Consider the following 17,829-nt stretch of genomic DNA (forward strand, 5'->3'; position numbering starts at 1 on the left):
TTTAAGCACTTGGCCTTAAGGCCAGTTATTTTACATTAAGAAGGTTTGTGGTCTGCACTCTTTTGGGAGGAGTGGCTAGATTCTACCCTTCTGAGCTGGGAATTTCTTGTTAAAGGCTTATTGTGACTGCTTATTTCATCTGTTTCTTTCTGAAATGTGTGTGCCTTGTTTGCTGTAGCCCAGCAGTTAGTAGTTTATTGGCCATTTTGGGCTAATTTCTATCTCTTTAATTTCCCTGCTATAAAAACCGCATTTGCGCGGTTTTGCATGCCGGGCAGTGCCTGTTAACTAGGGTTAAACTATTCCCAGCTCCACGAAGTCTGCTCTTCAATTTTTCCCTTGGAACTAGACAAAATTTCAAATTAAGCACTCAAACCATTCATTTCACAGCCCAGCACTTGCTCAAAACTCATAGTAAGCACTAATTAACCCTAGCAGTAGACCCCCTATACTGTCCAGAAGGACAAGGCTCTCTTTTCGTCTCTACCAGCTAATCAGTAAAACAGCAATGTCCAAAGGGCAGTTTCAGGTGTAGTCTCCAGTCCAACTGGTGAATCTGTGCATTTTGAGGCAATGTTACAACTGCCTCATGTACACAGACATCCCTCTCCTCCTACCACTAAACACTAATATATGCAAGAGATGCAATTATGCAGCCAGACTGGAGGCAATGCTCTCTCAACCCAAGACTGGAACTGACAGTCAAGAGGAGAAGGAAAATACTTGCAACATACCACCAGTCTCACATAGACCTACTAAACCAACACCGGCAAATAACACACATAAATATACGAAAACATACTCGGATGCTTTAAATAAAAATCTGCAAAAGCACCAGAGACCTCCAAAGCAGACACACAAGCAACCTCCACACCCCATCATAAACCCTGAAACACATACTTCACATAATCAGTGTGTCACGCAATCACAGCCCTTAAGGCAAAATAACATACTCAACACACTAGTAATAGGCGACTTTATAGTCAGGCACACTGATGTCCCACTAACAAGGCTGGACAAGGAGAAAGTTACAGTTAGCTGCCTGTCAGGCGCCAGGATCCGCCACATAACACAAGCACTCAGGTCACTCCAGAACAAGTACAAATACAACTCTGTCATTGTCCATGTTGGTGTGAATGACCTGAGACGTACTTCCCTGGACTACATGAAAAGAGACATGGAAGAGCTCTCTGATCACGTAGCCCAAGCCAATATGACCCTGACCCTGAGTAGCATCCTGCCCTCACCAAGAATGATGCCACAGTATAAAGAAAAAGTTATCAATTTCAACAATTGGCTAAGTTTCTGGTGTCATTCATATGGGATCCAGTATCTGTCCACCTGGGATGACATGCTCGATAAGCCACATTGCTTCCCAAGAGATGCCTTGCACCTGTCACCCTTAGGCTTTCTAATACTGGTCAAGGCGTTTGCCACCCCCATAGTGCCTTTTTTTAGGCAAGGCTCAAAAGACAAACCCACCACCATAAATAGCACAAGTAACCAAAAACTGAGGGTAATGGTACTCAACACCAGAAGTCTAAACCTCAAAAACTCAAGGCACTCCTCAGTATGGAGAACATTGATATCTGTGCAATAACAGAAATCTTTTTTAAGGCTCCAGAGAGCACACAAGCACTACCAGGCTATAACTCATACCATACTTTTCGGCCACAGAACCCAGACTGAAACACAAAAGGTGGGGGTGTATCCATATTCATCAAGGATACCCACACCTCCAGGTTAGTGGCACAGCACAATGCCTCAGAGATCATCCATGTGTAACTAACAACAGGAAAAACTGCAATTCAAATTGCAGATTGCTACAGATCACCCACCATGACCCAGGACCCCCATTCCGTGTTTCTCGAGACACTGGAAAATATGATGGTCCTACCAAATGCCCTAATATTGGGTGATTTCAATTACCCAAACATTAACTGGGAGAACTACTCAAGTACTAACTCCCTTGCCCAACGCTTCCTGGAATTTATAAACTCGAACACCCTGGATCAACTGGTCAACACCCCCACCAGAGATTACAATATATTGCATCTGGTCTTCACCAACATGGACGACCGGTGTTCTAAACCAGAGGTCAAACCCTCACTGGTTAGATCAGACCATAGACTAATCACTCTGGATATCCACATTCAGCCCCAACCCCAATCAAGGAAACCACTGTGAAAAACTTTTCAAAAGCAAACTTCAAGTTACTTAAGACCGAGGTGGAAAGGTTCACAGCCCCCATGCTAAAGGACAATGCTGTCCAAGCTACTGAATCCCTTACAAAGGCACTCTATGAGCACCTGCAAGAATTCATGGCTCATGCTATCCCCAAGCAAAACCAAGACTCACTCCTCCAAGAAAAGGAAACCAGTCTGGTGGACCCCTGCCATAAACAAGCTATACAATAGAAGGAGGAAACTAGTGCAGAAAAGAGTAAAATCCCAAGAAGGGAAGACATCCCTGATCAGTATCAGCAAGAAACTATGATCCCTCATAAAATCATCCAAGGCTAGCTTCGAAAGAAAAATTGCCAAGGATTCCAAAGATAACCACAAAGCGTTTTTTAGCTATGTCAAGAACCTAAGTGGAAATTCTCAGATCTGCTCTTAGTTAATGCAGAATGGCACAAAATACACTGAACTGACTGATATTGCCAACATTCCGGCAGACAGGTTTAGTGCAAACTTCACCCCCCTCTCACCCCCTAAAGGGCCCATAACCATACCAGAAGAATGTAGTGCCCCGGCAATCACTAACACACAGGTTAAAACAGCTCTATCCAAATCCAAAAATACAGCTTCAATGGGACCAGACAGTGTCCCAGGCTGTGTCTTACATGAGCTGCAAAATGAACTAACCCCTTACCTAAACACACTGTTCAAACTCAGCCTCTCTACAGGCTATGTACCCATAGAGTCGCGCACAGCAACAGTTATCCTGCTCCACAAAGGTGGAGCCACAATGGACCCCAGGAACTATTGCCCTATAAGCCTGACTAGCCTGGTCTGCAAGGCTATGGAGCACATCATCATGGAATTCATTAACAGAGACATGGGGAACCTTCAAACATTGGACCCTTTAGCTTTGTTAAGGGCAGATCATGCCTCCTAAACCTGGTGGACTTCTTTGAGACAGTTACCAAGGCTTTAGATGAGGGAAAGGAGGTCCACACAGCCTACCTAGACCTCACAAAGGCTTTTGCCACCATTCCCCATTCTGGTATTATAGACAAGCTCACCAGCTTGAACAGAACCCCCTACATCATGAGATGCGTTGCCAATTGGCTCATGGATAGAACCCACACGGTGAGAGTTGCAGGCTCTAGGTCCGACTCTAAACCAGTTACAAGTAGTATTCCCCAGGGCTCAGTCCTGGGACCCCTCCTGTTCAGTATATACTTCTCAGAGGTACAAGCAAGCACAGGTGGACAATGGCTGCCCAAGTTCACAGATGACTGCAAACTGGGGACCATAACTGACTCTCCAGCTGAAACAGACATCCTCCAGAAGAGTCTCACTGAGACGGATACCTGGTGTCAAAATCATGGCCTCAAGATAAATGCCAAAAAGTGCATAGTCATCCCCTTTTGAAAAACAAAGTACCTGCGAACTACCACATATGTGGTAGTCCCCTAAATGCAGAAAATGAAATAAGGGATCTGAGGACCCAAGTAGATAGTAATCTCTCCTTTGATAATCATATTGCCAAGGTGGTTAGAAAATCCTTCTATTTGGCCCACCTAATCACAAAAGAGTTTGCATCTAGAACAAAAGAGGTTATTGTGCCTCTCTACTCATCACTCATCAGACCCATCATAAAGTACAATGCCCCATGTGGGATGTACCTTGCAAGACACCTGTAACAGCTGAAAAAAACACAGAAGTACCTCACCAAGAGGATTACTGGCCTCAAACATATGCCCTATGCAGCCCAACTGAAGAAACTCCAGCTGTACTTAGTTGCCTACCGCTTACTCAGAGGTGATCTCTGCCTGACATGCAAGGCCATGTCCAACCCAGAATTGATGGACATGCTCCACCTAAAAAAAAAGAAAAACAAATCCCCAAGAGCCACACGCTCTAGGGATCTAAACCTTACCACAACGATAAATAGGATGTGCTGGAGGGATAGATTCCAGCCACAGAAATTCCCCATGCTTTGGAACAGGATTCCAATCTACATTAAGCAGAGCCCCTCACTAACACTCTTCAAGAGAAACCTTTACAAGGGGATGGGAAACAGAAAATTTACCCTGGGGATCAATGCAGTGGCTCTGCTGGACAGAGCCACAGGGAACTAATGACTCTGCTGGACTGAGGCACAGGGAACTAATCTAAAGGGGCGGCGAAAACGAACACATTTTGGCTAGGCTTATAGATACCCTCAGGCAGATAGCTAGTACTTACCTATGAACCTATGTTAGTTGGGAAGAGACAGAATGCTATGATTTGCATCATCTTTAATTTCTGATGTTTTATGCAGTATATGATTCTTGTGAGACTCATACATTAAATGAATGATGCATCTTAAAAAAACTATATGTAATTTAGTATTTTTCTATTTAGTAATAATCGCCACTTTTCATAAAGCATTGATGTTGGGTAGAATTTTCTTCTAACATTGAACCTGCCTCCTGTTTAATTTTCCTAATACTCTGCATTTCTACAGTGCATATTGTGTATTAGTCTTATATTTGATGCCATCATGTATAATCAAAACTTTTTAATTCACTGACTTGTGATTCTTCAACATCAAAATCAAAACATCATCAACATCAAAAACCTTGAAGGGGTCTCTAGTCAAAATAATAGTGACATTAACAAGGTTTTAACTCACTAAACTTTTTTTTGCAGGGGCCAAGCTCTCGAGGATCCCTGAAGTGCAGGCAAGCCCCCACACCCCCAAACTCTACACCACTCAAAGACTCTAAGATAATATTAGGTCAGATGTGAAAAAATGCTACACTCACCTTCTTGTTCTTCTGTGAATGGGCCCACCATAACAGATCACCAAACATCTTTTCAGTTTGATGTTCTGAGCGTTGATCAAGTCCAAAACGCAAAAATAGCGAAGCCATGGCACATACATTTTTCCCCCGGGGGAAAAAAATAGGTGGGCCGTTTTTGGGGCTTTGCTATTTCCTCCACTGTGGTGCAATCTCAGAGTTTGCCCACCCACTTTAGTTGTTTATTTTTTTATTTTTTTTTTTTTTTTAGGGAACAGCGATTTTTTTCCCCTATTGTTATTGTGCGGTTTTGGACTTTTGGGTTTGATTTTACATTGTTCGAACTTATACAAGTTTGACGATATGATATAGACCCTTCAAATGTTAATATTTTATTTACCTTGTAGAACTTGAAAATGGTAAATTAAATTCATTATTACACCAGTTATGTAACAGATATTTGTTAAGTAGCTAAAATCATTTAAATTAGAGCAAAATAAAATTTAATAGTTTGATTTTAGTTTTTATAAAGGGTTGCATCTGTTTAATGTGCTGTGTTTACAGAATTCTTTATTTTTTAATATTTTATTGAAATGTTATTTACAGGAACAAGCACATTAACACAATAAAACAAATTACATACACAAGTATGTACATCAGTTTGCGTTGTATATGTTACTACAATTCATTAAACTGCCATAAACAACATATATTAATATTTCACTATTAATGAGTTTGATTTTATTTCACCATTATATTCTCTGAACATTTCTTCATGACAGACAACAGCAACAGTATTTATAAATTCTGTAAATGAAAGCATAACCCCATACATATATACATGTGTATGTATACACACACACACACACACACACACACACACACACACACACACACAGGTGCTTGTGTATGTTTGAATGTCTTTATATATGTATGTGTGTATAGGTATACTCCATTACATTGGACAGAGTACAGTGTCAACATCAGTTTGGTCAATGTCAATTAGATTTGCTGTGTCCTCTGGCTCAATATAAGTGTCTCCATTTACAAATAGCTCAGCACATTGTTGTGTATTGCCTTTGAGGTTGTGGACAAATCTGAAGAATGCCTTGTGATTGTCCTTGGCCTAGAAGTCTATTTTTATCTCAAATTTGTTTCTTTTTTTAGACTTAGCCATTCTGAGTTTCTTGTTTAGATGAATGAGGGAGTTTTTATCTTGCTGGGCATTGCACTTCCTAATTTTTGCCATGATTTTCTTCTTTTTGTTATATAACTTATTGGTGCTGGGATTCCACTTGGGTGGCTTCTTTTTTGAGTTGTTCCTGTGTTTATTTGAATAGGTACAGCTGTCTCTATGCAGCCATTAACATGATTGTACAGGGTTTTCATGAACAGGTCCACAAAGGCAGTTCAGGGCTTGGAGAGACTGAAATTTTGCTAGGATGCCACTTAATAGCAGAAAGTTTGCCTTAGAATAATTCCAAAAGGTTTCAATGTTAATTGGAATCCCAGGTTTTATTTTTATTTCAAATGAGACAGTGTTATTGCCCAACCTGACCAATGTGGACATTATAATAGGAAGGGTACAGCATTCTCCCATGTATGTGAAGACCAGGCCAAGGATGTTAGCACTGCAGTGGGTGTACGGACAAGCTGGTTTAGGGTGTTTGTGTTTACAAAGTCCAGGGATCTCTGGGCCTGCCTATGTGGGGTCATGCATGATTCCCAGTTTATAGTGAGGTAATTAACGTCACCCGTGAATATGGTACTGGGTTAAATGGCAAGCATCTCCAGTATGTTTAAAGTGGTTTGCCAATGTTTATGTACACATCATTTGAGGAATCAAGTGCTGTCATGCATGTTACAGTTTGTCCATCCTTATGTTTATGGACTGTTTTTAATAAAACAGTTGATAACCATTTTATTAAACCACTGCCCAAATAAATTTAAATAGTTTAGGCTGATGTCATCTTAGGTTAACATGCAGTGTGTCTATAGACTTTAATGGGGCAGCTTCACACGTGTGATGGTACGACCATTAAAGTCTATGAATGCAAAAGATGTTTTTCCTACACTGATGTCACCAAAGTTAGAATTCAGTTGTTTTACTCAGTGGCGTCAGTGCAAGGAAAATGTAGATTTTAAAATGTTTTTCCTAAAGAAGAAGAATAAGCTAAAAATGTGTGCTGATGGGCAGAAATACTGTTCGGCTGTTTGTGCACCATAAATCATGGTGCACAGGTAAATTGTAAATCATCAGCAAATCATTTTAAATGTGTGTTATGGATTTCCTTGGTAACAGAGTAGGGGCTATAGCTTGTAACAATATGGTATTGGATTTTGCCTGTGGTAATTTAGGTGCTGAGAAGAACAAGTGAGTCATAGTATTTGACCAGCCTTGAGATGTCTTTGTTTTTGATGTAAATTGAGACATGTCCACCTTCTGTCCCTTCCTATGCAATAGCTGGTCTAAATGTGTGGCAGGTATTATAGTCTTGCACTGCCAGGGTGCTCTCCATGGCATTACACCATGTTTCAGTGACCACATAGACATCTACATTCTACAGGGTGAGGAGAGCTTACAGGGAGTGGAGTTTCTTTTTTAGATTCCTGGCATTTAGCAGTAACCCTGTTTGATTTTCTTGGGTTTGTTTTGCTATGTCAGAAGGTTTATCAGGTTGGCAATACCTAAAACAGGAACTATGGGTGGATAAGGTTTTAGCCATTATTCAAAACTTAAAGGAGACAGGTGCAGACCATCCCTGACAAAGTAGCATGGTCAGTCAATCATATCCTGCCAGGCTGACAAATATTGTACCGCCTTCATATTACACCAAAAACTAATCCAATAATTAAGGTCAGTTATTATCTGTTTATATTGTGGCATAATTCTTGGAGAAGGTAGAATGTGTCTCAGTGTTAGGCACATACCTACCTAGGACACATAGTCAGAGACCTTCATAATGTCTCTCTTCATATACTTCATGGAAGTATGTCTTAGGTAATTTACACTCACATGGACTATGACTGAGTCATACTGATACTTGTGATCCAATAACCAGAGTGCATTCACGATGTGGCAGATCCTGACCCCTGATAGGCAACTGACCATGACTTTCTCCTTACTCATCCTGGTGAGTGGGATGTCAGTATGTCTCATAATGGAGTCTCCTGTGGCCAAAATATTGGATTGTGTGGTGGTTTGCCTTATGAGCTTAGATGCTGAGACACATTGAGATGTCACTGTATTTGTTTTGGTGGGTGCAGTGTTTGTAAGAGTTCTTCTAAAGTTATTGGGGATACTTTTGTAAGTGCAATGTCTGGGAGGCCTTAAGTGCAATGTCTGGGAGGACTTCTGGGTTTAGGATGATTGTATTTAAGAACTTCAGCTTATGTGGGTTTATGAGTCTTAAAATACTATGTTCCACATTATAGCTGATTGGGAGGTTCTGCCTCATAGTCATTAAGATTTTTTTAACAAATATTGATGATAAATAAGACTTAAGCATATTAATTTAACAAAATAAACTTCTATAAGAATGAAGAAAGTAATAAACATGCTGTGATTATCCTAGATGAAGTTGTTACTTAGTGTCCAAAGTTTAGCACATTTGTTCCACATTATGAAACATAGTGTTCCATGTTTTTGAGAGGGAAGGTTGAAAGCTACATATAGACTGGGATGTTTTATATATTCATATGCATCAAATTTAATACACACCAAGAGAAGTACAACTGTAAGTTGTCAAAACTTTTTTCAGATGATATAAGAACGTCATTTGGTGTTGATAAATGTGCAAATCAACCTTTAAAGCAAGAAAACTACATCAGGAAAACATCAGTTTGGGACAGGAATATGATATAAAAGAACTTGAGCAAGAGGGAGTGTATAAATAATTTGGAACTGATAAAGGATCAACAATAAAACATGAACAAATGTGAGTAAAATGTAGTAAGGAACACTTTAGAAGACTTAATCCTGAAAACAGTGTTGCCATCTAGGAACAAATCCAAGCTATAAACCAACTTGCTCTTCCTGTCCTAACTTACAGTTTTGGAGTGACTGACTGGCCCCAAAATGTGTTGGATAGATTAGATAGGAAAACAGGAAAGATGCTTCATGCTCACCAAATGATTTATAAAAATCATTGCATACAAAGATTATATATTCCCCGTTCCGAAGGAGGGATGGTCCTCCTTGAAATTGATTACATGTATAGATCTGCAATCATGGGACTCTACACATACCTGCTGACCTCACAAGACCCAAATATAGTGAAGGTTTTGAAACATGAGGAGAATAAATCTAAGATGACTTCTCTGCTTAACCTAGCAGAAGCATATTGGCGTCAAGCAGGAATAGAAATCAAACCAGAAATAGATAAAAACCAGGCAGCAACTGAATGTGCCAAAAAACAAAAGGAAGAATATAAGGTGAAGGACCAGATGAGAAGGCAAGAAATGTGGAAAATCATAAATATAGTTGCAAGTTAAGAAAACTTCTGGAAGAACCTCATGTTGATCAGGAATAAATGCAGGAATGGTTAAGGAGAGGCAAATTTAAAACAAGAGATGAAAGGTTAATATTGGCAGCCCAAGACAGTAGTGGCTGCTGGTTTACAAAGTCCATTGAACATGTGGGAGAAACAGAGAGATGTAGGTTTTGTAAAACTGAATTGGAAACAGTCACACACTCTGCTGCTGGTTGTGACATACTAATGGCAGAAGGACTGTATACTGAAAGGCATAATAATGTGGCAAGACTGTTGCACTGGGGAGTGTAGTGGATGAAAAACACTAGAAACATGAGCCAGAAAGCATCTTAGAAAATGATGAAGCTTATATCACATAGGATCACCCATTGCCAACAGTTCAAAAGATAGATGCTAGAAAACTGGATATAGTGGTCCATGAAAAGAAGGCAAAAGTAGCCTTGATCATTAAAATCACCACACCCAGTGACTACAGAGTCTTGTGTACATAGAGACATAAAGTCATAAAATATCAGGATCTGCAGGCAGAAACAGGAGCAATGTGGAAGAAAGATGCCCAGACAGTTCCAGTAGTAGTAGGAGCAATGGGTCTTATAAAAAATAATCTACAATTGTATTTAGATATGTAACTCAGTATGAATTGCAGAAAGAGTTATTACTGGGAACATTGTGGGTGTTCGGAAGAGCACTTTTGGCTGACAAAGATTGAAACAATAATAATTTCATGAACTTTAATCATACTTTGACTTAGGAATGGAGCCCATTCCTGTTATGGTATTAGAAACCCAAAAGATTTGAAGAAATTAACAAAAGACGACACAATGGTCATTCTACTTGATTTCAGAGGCAAGATCCCCTCCTACTGATGAAGATAAGGAACAACTTAAAATGTTTAAAAAAAATCACAAAAGCTGCACTGTATTAGTTTGTACTCCATTCATATACAATCTCCCTTCTCTCTGTTTTTAAATATACATATGTAGAACACAAGTGCATATGTGTGTGTACCAGAACTAATTAATTCATCATAATCAGATAGATATATCCCTGCCTGCCCAAAAGTGGAATTTATTTTGAATATTACTAGTGTTTTTAAAAAGTTAAGCAATTTATCATAGCTGAGAGAGATTTCTAAATATCATTAGTATTCAATTATTCTTTCAGGTGTTGTTTTGAACATGACTGCTGTTACGACTGGCTGAAACTAAAGAACTGTAATCCTAAGTCAACAAATGTTGAGGTTTATTGCTCCAATGGTAATCCTTCCTGTGGTAAGCATCTTTCTTTTAAGATTAAATTTTATTTGTAACAAAATGCCACTGTATTCTTTCCTAACTGTGGTTTCATGACCTTGTTGTGGAAACATAGCAAATGAACATTGTCTGTTCACAGGAAATAATGTAGGCGATAAAAGGTGGGATTCAGACAGCACTCCACCAGGAAAGCAAACTGCTGCAGTTAAAAGGGGCAAGTTCCATGATCTTGGTAAATAAGATTCAGTGACATGTTTAGCAAGAATGAGGAAAGACCTCATTATCAGCTCATTTACATGTCTCTAAATCTTTCACGTAAAAACAAGCTCGACCACCACACACTTATAAAACTTTAATTGAAAAATAATAAAAACCAAAAAGTAAATGGTAAGCACTTTCACAGCTGGAGGCTGCTTCTACATCATAATACTACCTACAAACTGTAGCACTGTTAAAAGTACAAGTTACCCAATCAGAAAAAAAACAATCAGGTCACATGACTTCTCAGGAAGTGGTAGGGCAAAACCATTCATAAGATCATTCTAGAAAGTTATAAAATCAATGCCTTAAGCCACATGGTTGTAAAACTGATTTCATGAAAACATTATTATTCAAACCACAGGGAGAATCTGCTTTTAATAAAATAATCCACCTAAGTTCAGCACGTTCAGTAATATTTCTGATATCCCCTCCTCTAATGGTATGTTCATTGCACTCTAAACAGTAAATTTAAAACAATGAACAGAGCCAGAATCAGATCTATGTTTAGCTAAAGCATTTTTAAGTTTTTTTATTGTGAATGTCCCCAACATGTTGAAGCATACTCTCTTTCAGCATCCGGTTTGTTTTTCCTGCATAAAAATTGCTGCACATTTGATATTTTGCATAATAAATCACATTCAAACTCCTGCAGTCAGCATAAAAGTCAAACTCGATTTGATAGCACAAAGAGGGATGTTCAATAGAGCTTGTAATTAAAATATGTTTGTATGCTTGACCTGGAAAAGTATCAGAGACATGGTGGTCAAAGTAGAATCTGTTATCAACAACTGTACCCCCAAGTCCCTGATGACTCTGTCAAATTTAAGTGGAATGTTATCTGTATGGTAAGTAGTAGTGATGCCAGATTTACCAAAGGAAACTATGCTGCAGTTTTTGTTCATAGTTCATAGGTTAGTACTAAGCTAACTGCTCTTGCAAGCCATTTTAAGCTTAGCCAATTACCCCTTGTGAGACTCAAACCCTGCACCTTGTGTTTGTAAGGCAAACACCTTAACCATTAGGCCACCCGCCCAAGGATAAGCTCATGAGTCATACACCAAGCATTTGTTTGATCCAAACCCTGCTGGACACTGAGTATCAGAATGGAATTTGACAACCACCTCCAATTTGCAATCTTCGGCAAACTTACTCAGCCAGTACCCCTTGTTGTCAGCTTTTATGTCACAGAAATATATATCAAAGAGGAGGGGACAAGGACAGATCTTTCTGCAACACTGTTAGTGACATTTTTCTGTCTAGAACAAATGCCCTCATCCTTAATAGTTAGCAGTCCAGTGAACTACATACAGGTCAATGTTAAGTTGGGAGTGTTTGTCAATAATACCAACATGGCGGGGGTCTATGTTTAATCATCAAATGGCACATTCATCAACGGCCATTCATTGAAATCTAATCATCGAACCTTCCTTTAATTGAAAGGCCATATAATCATAAAGATGTACATTAAACGATCATAGTTAGCCAACATAAAAGAAGTAATAACATAGGTATAAAGAAACCTGCCCTTTCCCCACTTTAATGTAATCTCGGAGCTGGTATACATAATTAGTAGGGGTGTGAGGTGTATATGGTGAACTGACACTTATGTGGGGAGCTGTGCCCACACATCCCTGCTAAATACACCAGCTCTGAGATCACACTACAATGGGGAAAGGACAGGTTTCCTTATGCCTAAGTTACCGATAAGTAAGCACTACATCCTGCATCATTTATGTTGGCCAAATATCATTGTTCCATGTAAATCTTTACGATGATATGGCCTTTCATTTAAAGGAAGTTTCAATGATTAGTGTTCGATGAACGTGCTGTTTGATGATTAAACATAGACCCGCATGGGGGATAGTGTTAGAATCCTTGAGTTGGAAACATACTACTCACTGGCATGCATAAGTTGGTATTGCCATCTGTCCATACCCCTCAAATATCCAGAATTTTGCATCATATTTTTGATATGTATCTCTTAAAAGTTTTTGTTTTCTGGCAAATCACTGAGAATTAAAGTCTCTAAATAAAGACATACGTTTGAGTTTCAGGCTTCATATCTTTCAGAAAGTGCATGCTAACACAAATCTTGTTATTCTAGCAAGTTTTTGAGTTTATAAGAGAAACATTTAAAATCTGTCCGTATATTTGGGCCTTTGTCCCCTCATTATTTTAGACTCACCCACATATCTTGCACTAAGAATTTGAGAGGTATCCATATGTCTGTATGTTTATTTAGCCTTTGTAAGGGTTACTGAAGTGCCAACCTAATAAAAGTACTTGAACAGAAGGTCGACTTTATTGCCAATGCTCTCTTTACATAGCTGAATATTTTCTCTTAGTATTCTTAACTTTCTGGTGATATCATACAGAGTGCTTTCAAACTTATTTATTAGTATATAGAATGCTCTGTCTAAAGGGGCCATTGCACCTTGACAGGAGCTTTTCCTTTTGTGAGATCAGTCAAAGGACAGACTGAAGTTGCAAAATTAGGAACAACTTCTTGTAACCACCACCTAATCCAAGGATAGCCTCTACCTGTCTTTTAGTGGAGGATATTTTGGCAATTCTTTGTGCCACTATGTTTTAGTTGTGCTCTTAGCATCTCTTCTCCAACAAGGTGTCCCAAATAGTCGATGTCTACCATGCCATGTGTACTTTTCTTAGCATACACATTTGAGCCTGCTATTCATGGATTCTAACACAACCTGCACTTTTGGAAATAAGATTCTCACACCACTGAATCAGTGATCACATCATCCAGGTATGCAGCACCATATCATGGGACTTGGTATTCTAGCCATCAGCGTCTGAAAGATGACTGTGGCTCTGTGTATGCCAAATGGTAACACCGTGTACTGTAACTGATCAGCACAGGTTACAAAAACTGTTTTTTTTTTAATTTGGCAAATGAGTTGGAGTTATCTCCCAGTATCCATTTGTTACGTCTAAGGCTTTTATGTATTTACATCTTCCTAGGTTCTCTGTCTGTTCATTAGTTCTGGCCGTGGGATAGTTATCAGTCTTGTATATGCTACTTATCTTCTTAAAATTATTACAGTATCTAATACTTCCATCAGGTTTTTAAACTATTAGTACTGGGCTCCTCAACTCACTTTGGGACTCTTTTATTAGTCTTAGTTTGAGAATCTTTTGAACTTCTTCCTTTACTGTTTTTTTATTTTTTTGATAATCTTGATGGTCTCTGTATAACCTTTATTCCAGGTGTTGCTCTCTGTATTGTATTCTATTAGCTTAGTTCTCTGAAATCACTCCTTTATTTGGTAAGAGAAATTATCTTCCTAATTTTATATCTTTCACATGGATTCCTTTGACTACACAAGTAGTGATTGTCTGGTCTCTTCTGTATGAACTTTAGCATGTAAGATCACCACTGAACGTTTTACTATTTTTCCTGGCTTCAGTACATTAATTGATTGAGTTGCTCTGTGTTTATCTTTTCTGGCTGTCTAAACTTGTAGTTAACTGCACTTACTCTTCCAGTGACCTGAAATGGTCCTTGACACTGAGCCAGAAATTTGCTCTCTGTTGAGTATACTAATACTAATATTAACAATAATACTAATACTGATAGTAATACTAACACTAATGCTAATGTTAATACTAATACTAACATTAACACTAATGCTAACACTAATAATATCAGTAGTAATGCTAATGCTAGTACTAGTAATTCATACCTCTCAACTGTACAGATTTTTGCCTCATATTTTTGGTCTTTTTCTCATAAAATTGTGGTTTATCTGGCAAATCATGGGCAAATCATAGAGTTGAAGTCAGGAAATAAAGGCAGACATTTGAGTTTCAGATTCATCCCCTTCAGAAAATTTGTGCTAATGCCAAGCCTGGTATTCTAGCAACTAAATTTGTAAGAGAAATATTTAAAAAGTGTCCCTATTTTTGGGAATTTGTCCCTCCATTAATTATGGCTTTGTCCAGATTTCTTGCTCTGAGAGGTTGAGAGGTATGAATACCAATACTAATACTAATGCTAATGTTAATACTAATATTGTCATTAACACTACACTGGCTCTAATACTAATACTAACACTGACACTAATACTTACATTAATACTAATAATACCTATACTAATACTAGCACTGACATTAATACTAATATTAACACTAATAATACCAATATCAATGCTAATGCTAATACTAAGACTAATACTAATGCTAATGTTAATACTAATATTGTCATTAACACTACACTGGCTCTAATACTAACACTAACACTGACACCAATACCAATGCTTACATTAATACTAATAATAATACTAATAATACCAATACTAATACTAGCACTGACATTAATACTAATACTGTCATTAACACTACACTGGCACTAATACTAATACTAACACTGACACTAATACCAATGCTTACATTAATACTAATAATAATACTAATAATACCAATACTAATACTAGCACTGACATTAATACTAATACTGTCATTAACACTACACTGGCTCTAATACTAATACTAACACTGACACTAATACCAATGCTTACATTAATACTAATAATAATACTAATAATACCAATACTAATACTAGTCCTGACATTAATACTAATACTAACATTAACACTATTAATACCAATATTAATGCTAATGCTAATACTAAGACTAATACTAATGCTAATGTTAATACTAATATTGTCATTAACACTACACTGGCTCTAATACTAATACTAACACTGACAATACTTCGGGTCTCCACTGAAAAAGGTAATTCTTACCCAGCTGGACCAACCCGGTTAACAAATGCAAATAAATAAATAAATAAATAATACTAATAATAATACTAATAATACCAATACTAATACTAGCACTGACATTAATACTAATACTAACATTAACAATAACACTAATAATATCAATATTAATGCTAATACTAATATTAACACTAATACCTGATCTCCAGGGACATTCTCTTTATAAACTCTGTATTGCATTTCAGTTTTAAACATTGTGTGATTAACTGGTAAGTGTTCTACTGAATTTACCACATTGTCAAGGTTCCTTTGCCTACTGAAGTTACTTTGCAAAGCAGTTTTAAACTCCCCTACTGCTAGAATTTCTAATATCTTCACTTTCTGTTCTAGCAGGTTCAGAATATATTCCCTGGGATTCATTCACACCTGCACTAAGTGTACACTAAGTATACACCATTCTGACTGAACAGACAACACAAGCATAACTCACACTTTCTTCCTCCTAATTTTAGTTTTCCTGCTGATTTTCTTGCATCCTTAAATATTGAGGAGATTCATAAAGGTTACCACAAAGTGTAGACTATATGTACACCTAGTGTAATCTTTCTGAGTGACTAGAAAGCACAACAAACATGGTAGGGATGTTCTTGAATACAGATCACATACACTTACTGTGCAGTTAGTGTAGGCATTAATGAATCTGGCCCAGTTCTCTTCCATGTCCATATACATGTTAGCTCCTCTCCTGTCAACTAGTGTGACAGGAGTTTTGCCCAGTCTGCTTGGCCCAAGTTCTTCAGTGTGATGTATTGCCCAAAAGCCACTATGCATAATTCCACACCTTCCTCCTTATTTAATTTTTTTTTCAATGTGAGAACACTTATTTACATTCTGCAGTACAACTACTTGTCATTGAATTTGCACCAAATTCTGATCAGCGTTCATTTTAGACTAAACAAGCATTTAGAAGTCTTCCATGGTTGAAGTCACCAAGAAACACACCAGGCCACAGGATTAGAAAACCAAATCTAGTTGGTAAGGACACAAAACCAATGGAAGAAACATCTGAAGGGAACAGTGGTAGCAGGTTCATAGGGAATTAGTAGCCCAAATATGTTATACACGTGTCCACAGAGGTGAACAATGCATGACAAGTCCATGATCAGGTGCTTACATTTTCCACCAGTGTAAGTGCAACAATTACTGCAGTTTTTGCAAAAATACAAGTTCATTCATCATTCAAGGTAAAACATGCTCAATATTCTCTTAACTGTTGACCTAACAAAATATGTCCTAAATGAAAATTTAAATAAAAGTGACCCTATATCACCTAAATTACTGTCTGACTCTTAGCCTTTGTGAACACATTCATCTAAATCCAGGCCCACTGCACCATTCAGTAAATACTCTCACTCAACCAAAACCTCCTACTCTTAAAACCACTCCTTATTCAACAAAAAACTCAGGTCTACTTTTCATTAATGTTAAGTTAAGAAGCATTTAAAACAAACTAGTTGAAGTATATGTATGGACAGCACAGCAATCCCCAGGCGACATTATAGTTACAGAAACATAACTAAAACAAGTTACAAAAGTTGAGGAGATTCTCCCACCTGGATGCAATGTCATCCAATCAGACAGATAAAAGGGTACAGCAGATGGTTCATAGGTTCCTAGGTTAGTACTAGGCTAATTGCCCTTGTGGGTCATTTTAAGCCTAGCTATTTAGCCCATGTGAGAAACACTTCACCTTGCATTTGTAAGGTAAACACCTTAACCATTATGCCAACAACCCACAAAATTAATAGGGACCCACATGTCTCATAGGTAAGTACTAGGCTAGCTGCTCTAGTCACCCATCTTAGGCCTAGCCAATTTTCTTTTCAAGTATGAGAATTAAACCCTGTACCTTGCACCTGTGAGGTAAGCACCTTAATTATTATACCAACTCTCATAGAATGACAACATTTTTCAAAAATACTTTCTACTCATCTCATCACTCCATTGACCCCCTCCCTTAGAACCACAAATGGTGAAATCTATGTTATCTACCCTGAAAATCAATAAAAGTAAAATAATAAACATAGTAGAAATTTACATACTGCCAGGTAATAATTATGATTCAT

At 38.0% G+C, this 17,829-nt stretch overlaps 1 protein-coding gene across 1 annotated transcript in view; it reads left to right on the top strand.

Annotated features, from left to right (window-relative positions):
• The window catches only part of LOC122794616 (basic phospholipase A2 4-like), a 247,186-nt gene that overhangs the window by 174,606 nt on the left and 54,751 nt on the right, over positions 1-17,829 (top strand). The window contains exon 3 of the mRNA XM_044063188.1: positions 10,612-10,718. Within this exon, the coding sequence (XP_043919123.1) occupies positions 10,612-10,718 (107 nt within the window). The remainder of the gene's footprint in view (positions 1-10,611; positions 10,719-17,829) is intronic.

Source organism: Protopterus annectens, chromosome 2.part1 (assembly GCF_019279795.1).
Source record: "Protopterus annectens isolate FY-2018-M chromosome 2.part1, PAN1.0, whole genome shotgun sequence".
In the NCBI taxonomy this organism is placed as follows: domain Eukaryota; kingdom Metazoa; phylum Chordata; order Ceratodontiformes; family Protopteridae; genus Protopterus; species Protopterus annectens.